Raw genomic sequence first — 6190 nt, 5'->3', positions numbered from 1 at the left:
AAGTTCAATTCTGACACTGTGCTGATTGCTTGGACACAGTTCTGTCAAAACATGTATTCAAGTCATAGTTGTACCTTTTAGAAATTAGACACAAACAACGTCCTACCCAACCCTTCCTGCTGGGCTAGAGTCCCAAAAGAAATGAGGGATACACTTGACCTGCAGTAAGCAAAGCAGAACCCAGTCTCTGAGGTGATGAGGCCCACCCAGTAGGGAGCTCAAATGCGCCATTGTTCTGCTTGTCTTTATAAAGGGAGCTGACACATTCTCCCAGCACAAAGTTGGGAGTGACTCCAGAGCCTCCTACAAGATGCTTCTGATTCTGCTGTCAGTGGCCCTGCTGGCCTTCAGCTCAGTTCAGAGCTCAAGTGAAGGTAAAACCAGTTGGGGGAAGAGATTGTGACTCTGATTGGGATTTAAGGGCTCACACTATAGAGGGGGAAAGTGGAGGGAAGAGAGGAGGATGAGAAAACAGACGGGACTGCAGAGTTCTCATGCCAAGGATCAGAAGACCTGTTGTGCCTTCATTCCTCATCAAGGCCTCATAGTTTATTGATTGCACAAATAGAACCCGATAAAGAATTTGTACCAGGGGAGTGAGAGAGTGAGATTTGCATTTATAGAGACATGGGACTGCTGTGAAGGACGTGGAGAATGCAAGACAGAGCCAGGGAAGTGCAGCTGTGAAGATCCTGTACTGATCCCGGTAGACAGGGATGATGCTGGCCTTGCTGTACAGTGGCTGAGCATCATGAAGGAGATAAACACATGTCAGAGCTACTGCCGAGACAGAGAAATGGGTAAAACACTTGTCTCTGTCTACATAGAGATAGACAATAACCAGAGTGAAACACTGTCATTTTCTTCTCTCCTGCATGTAGTATTTCAGGGTGCTGGGAGTGGCATGCTTCAGATTGTATCCAAGTGGTTACTTCTGGTGGCTCCTGTTGAGAAAGCTTGCAAACATAAGCAACATATTTACAGATGAAAGAGGGCAGAAGAATCCCCAAATATGTCATTGAAATACTCAGGGCAGTTTAACTAAATAAGCACTAAGGCTTGAGGAATCATAACAGGACCAACAGGGGCCCTTCTCTGTTGAGTTCCTGGTTGATGCTCAGTGTAGTAACAACCCTGCTTCCCCTCACGTCTTCCTCCACTTCCAGTAGCATCAGACAGTGACTGATGAGGTCACAAACGGACATGCACAGGGTGTTATCAGAGGTCCCTTTTCCTCGTAGGACACTATGAGCCCTGAAAGATGCACAAAGTAACTTTTCCCATCATCCTCTACTTCTTTTCTAGATGTCAGCCAGGAAGACGTTCCCTCCATAATATCAGGTAAATTCCAGTAAATTTTCAGTAAATTTTGTCTCCATTTTTTCCTGAAGAATTGATCAATTCTCAAGTGTCTTCTTATCAACATTTTCTTCTCAGGAATTGACTAATGTCAGTGCCTCAGAGATATAAGTAGTTTTCTCCCAACCTTGATTCTGGGGACCATGAACAAAGAAATTTGATTTTTCATCACCCTTATGTGGATGAAGAGGAGTTCTAATCAGGAAGCCTTGGGAATCGGGGAGGTTGGGAGTTGAGACGCAGGTCAGGGAGAGAAGGGCTCTGTGGTGAAGACAGAGAGGTATGAACACAGGAGGGTTTTCCAGCTCTGAGCTCAGCTCTTCTTGTTTCAACTCACACAGATGAGGAAGACTCTGACCAGTTCATAGATGAGGCGCATCAGGGACCACCTCTGGGAGGACAGCTATCGAAACACCCTGCTGGTGATGGAAACAAGGATGATGGCCCTCAGCAGAAACCACCCCATCACGGAGGCCACCACCACCGTCCTCCACCTCCTACAGGAGAGCCACAAAACACACAGAAACCAGGAGGCCATCACCATCATCGTCCCTCACCTCCTCCTGGAAAGCCCGAGGGAACACCTCCACCTTCCCAAGGGAGCCGCCCATCAAGACCTCCAAAGGAGCAGTCTCCCCAGTAATCTAGGATTCAACGACAGGTATGATTCCAGTTTATTCTCCATCGAAGGCTCCAACTGCTACAGCTCTCCAACTTCATTGTGCCAATGAGTCCATTGAAAAGCTGTTATGATTGCCTTGTCCTGGAACACATTTCTAAAAATTGTTATTCAGATATTCTTGTATATGGTATCAAGATCCTGTGTTTTACAGAAGCTCTTGAAGGCAATTCTGATTTTGGAAATCACTATCTTCAAATTCCATGTCTTAAATAACGTTGATGATGAGGGTGGTGTAGAACCATGTTCTCCTTTTGGCTCTCTATTTTCTTTCCTCAAATTCAAAGACTCCCATTTAAAGTTTTCACCTGGACATGCTTTGCTCAGTCCTGCCTCACATCAGGCTTTCATGTCCAGTATTCCCGCTAAATAGTCCTTGAACTTTCAGCTGTTAAATGGTATCTCATTTTTAAAATACTTACATTTAAAGTCATACATGCATAAGCTAACAAAAACTAATCTCAGTGAACAAAAGGGTACAGAGCCAAATAATAAGAGCCTAACTCATCTTTCTTCCCTTCTATCCTTCTCAAAACCTCCACCTTTTAATCTTTGGAATCTACTTTTTGAAATATTTATTGCTACATAAATATATATAATGCTTTTATTACAACCACTTATACCATACTCTATATTCAGATTTGTGTCTTACTCATAGGAAAAATTGATTGTTTAGAAAACATTCACATGAGTTCATTTAGATCTCTTCAGTGTTTGTTGGTTAGTTTGTTTTTACAATTGTATACTATTCCATTGTTTGGTGGTTCCAAAATCTATTTAACCAATCCCTGTCACTGGACATTGAGGCTGGTTTCACATTCTCACTATTACAGGATATGTTACAGCGCCTATCTTTGTAAAAATAGCCCTTACATAAGCAACAGCAACAAAGCGTGAACAACATAACAATACTTGTTTCTCTTTCTCATCTAAGCAACAGTTTAAATCACATTACCTGCAATGGCTTAAAGAGTGAACAAAGAAAATCTTACTAAGGAGAAGGGGGCTGTAGAAGGGATAGAGGGCAAGAGTAGGGACTTGCATCTCCCTCACTGCAGTGCACCAGTGAGGGATTAGACATTTCCTGCCAGGTCAAGTGTTGTCTATAATCTTCCTTGTTTGTTTGTCTTTTTCAGGAAGTGAATAAGAAGAAAACAGTGTTTCAAACGCCATGAAACACGCGGTCATGCTCTAACTTCAGTATACCATTAAAACAATCAGCTTGCAATTTCTGATGGTGGTGTCTGTTTCTGAGTGTTTGGGACTCTGGAATCTGAGAGCCACGTTCACATTGTACGAACATCCAGGACCCCTTCTCCTTTATGTTTCCAGCAAGCTTCTCTTCTCCTTATCCTTAAGTCATCTGCCTGGGGAAGGAGTTCCACTGTTTCTTTCCTTCTCTGTCTTCTATAGCTCGAATTTAAATTGTACAATTATTTTCAGGTCATTTCCTGATATTCCAGTAAGCTTATGAATGTAAGAAAAACAATACCAGTGAAAGAAAGTCCCAGAAGCTGAGAGAAATTTTAACAAGTTCAAAAGTAACCAATTTTGTTTTCTAGGGAAGTGAGTATGGTTCTATGCCTCGATTCCCCAGAAGCCATTAGACCTATTTTCCGCTATTTTATCTTTGATCAGTTCTATACCTGCCTGTGAGTTTTACTATTCGTAAGAAAACCTAAATGGATTTCATCAGAGGCAGCATGACTTGAATAAGCAAAGAATTTGGAATCTCTCAGATTGTAGTTTAACAACTCTCTCTTGCTAACTCTGGACTCATAGGAAGCTACTTACATCTCAGAGCCTAAGTTTCCTCTTCTAAATTTTTGAATAATCAAAATGACTCCCCTAAAGGATGAAGACTAAGCAGATCACATACATGGAAAACTAGTGGATATCGTCATGTCTGCTTCCCACTAATGATTTTAGGAAAGAACAGTGGACATGAAATTGTGAGGAATTAAATGCTCCCAAGTTAAAAATCTTAAGATTTCTTTGTCAAAAAATTTAAGTGCAATAGTCTCTGACATTGGTTTTCTCTAGGCTTTCAAACAAAATAGGAACACATTGCGTATTCATGTTTTTTTTTTAGCATTTTCTTTCTTATCAGGCTCTTTGTAAAATTCTAATTAGTTCTTTTTTAAAAAAAATAGTATCTCCTTATGGAAATTTAATTATGACAATTAGAAATGCAGACTTTTGAAATCTAAGAGATTTCTAAAGTGTTAGTTAATATAGCAAATTATTGCTTGCATAATGTCATTTTTTTCTTTGTACCACCCAAATTAAAATATCTAGAATGAGAAAACAGAGAAGCACTCTAATTTATAACAGACAGAAAGTCTAGTTCTTAAGCGAAAATAAAAGATACAAACATCTTATAATTTCATTAAAAAAGCAGAAAACAATAAAAACTTCAGAAATGAGAGGGAGAAATTAATCACAGATATGTAAAATTTTGAAAAAATCAGAAAACATGATGTAAAACTCTTCTGATATAAAAATTTCAATGACACTAATATTACTTTAATGTAAGTTATCAAATATGACTCAAGAATTGTCAGAAAAATTGAATGTAAAATAAACTAAGAGGAATGAATGATGTTTGAGAGGAGACTCTCTGCAAGCAACTGTCACTGTCATCTCCAATGTCAATGAACACAGAAAATTCTTATGTTGAATTTGTTAAGCATAGGAACAGATATCTCTAGTTTAAGTTTTTTGAAATTATAACAAAGGCTAAAAACATTCAGAATTCATTCTGTGAGGCTCATTCATGAAAATAAGTAGACCTGCAAAGGAAAAATACTCAGAAGTAAATAAACAAGTCAATCTGTGCAGAAGATAATCCACCATGTTGAAAGAGGATGATAAAGATGGCTCAATATTGGAAAATTGCTACTATCTCAACTGATAGCCTAAGTGCTTTCACTAAGAAGTTCAAAAACAATCAGAACAGAATGATCTCACCACAAAAGCCACCAACTTGACCAATCCATATGTAGTTAGAGCCCGGTTCTCTCCTATTACCCTAGGTGAAACCTCCTTGCCTCTATCTTTTCCATTCCTACTTGATTTTTCATCTCATTGCCTAATCAAGGATTTTGATTCTGCACATGATCCTTTTGTCTCCTGAATCTTACCTGTATGCTCCATGGGATTATTTCAAGCAGCACAAACTTGCTGAAACAGCTCTCATTTTTACTAAGGTCTCCCTAAGGCTATTAATTCTTCCTTACTATGACATTATTTGTCTGCCTTCCTTATTGCAAAGTTCTTGAAACATATACCTATAGTATCATGTCATGTCTGCTCCCCAATAATGATTTTAAGAAATAATAGCAGACATTAAATTATGAGGAAATAAATGCTCCAAGTTAAAAATATTAAGATTTCTTTGTCAAAAAACCTAAGTAAAATAGTCTCTGACACTGCTTTTTTCTAGGCTTTCAAACAAAATAGGATGACTTTGTCTCCTCATATGTTTTTTAGCATTTTCTTTCTTACCAGGCTATATGTAAAATTCTAATTAGTTCTCTTTTTTCAAAAATAGTTAGTGCCTGCTTGTATGTTGTCTATACTGGTAGATATTTAAAATGGAAATTTAATTATGACAATTAGAAATGCAGGCTTTTGAAATCTAATAGCTTAGGAACGTGTTGGTTAATATAGGGAAATATTGCTCACATAATATCAACCTTTGTTTGTGTACCACCCAAATTAAAATATCTAGAATGAGAAAACAGAGACACAATCTAATTTATAACAGATGGAAAGTCTAGTTCTTAAGCGAAAATAAAAGACACATACATTATGTAATTTTATTAAGTAAAAAGGAAAAAAATACAAACTTCAAAAATGAGATGGAAAAATGAATCATAGAAGTATAAAATTTTGAAAAAATAACAGATGTAAAACTCTTCTGATATAAAAATGTCAATGACATTAATATTACTTTAACATAAGTTATCAAATATGACTCAAGAATTGTCAGAAAAATTGAATATAAAATCCTAAAAGAAATGAATGATGTTCATATAGGAAACTCTCTGCAAGCAACTGTCACTGTCATCTCCAATGTCAATGAACACAGAAAATTCTTTTGCAGCATCTGTTAATCACTATGAGCAGATAATTCTAGTTTAAATTTTT

The 6190-nt window shown here is 37.8% G+C and overlaps 1 protein-coding gene across 2 annotated transcripts; it reads left to right on the top strand.

Annotated features, from left to right (window-relative positions):
• Positions 1-228: 228 nt before the first annotated feature.
• LOC722360 (salivary acidic proline-rich phosphoprotein 1/2-like) lies at positions 229-3270 on the top strand. Of its 2 annotated transcripts, XM_077953113.1 has the most exons (5): positions 229-374; positions 1306-1341; positions 1701-1732; positions 1863-2020; positions 3175-3270. In XM_077953113.1, the coding sequence occupies exons 1-5, from the start codon at positions 311-313 to the stop codon at positions 3179-3181; spliced, it is 297 nt and encodes a 98-aa protein (XP_077809239.1). In that variant the 5' UTR covers positions 229-310; the 3' UTR covers positions 3182-3270. The 2 variants fall into 2 exon arrangements, with proteins under 2 accessions (XP_077809239.1, XP_001118517.4); XM_001118517.5 differs by having other exon boundaries at positions 253-374; positions 1701-2020.
• The last annotated feature ends 2920 nt before the right edge of the window (positions 3271-6190 follow it).

Source organism: Macaca mulatta, chromosome 11 (assembly GCF_049350105.2).
Source record: "Macaca mulatta isolate MMU2019108-1 chromosome 11, T2T-MMU8v2.0, whole genome shotgun sequence".
NCBI lineage: Eukaryota > Metazoa > Chordata > Mammalia > Primates > Cercopithecidae > Macaca > Macaca mulatta.
The sequence above is the reverse complement of the archived record's forward strand: the minus strand, read 5'-3'. Positions and strand labels throughout refer to the sequence as shown.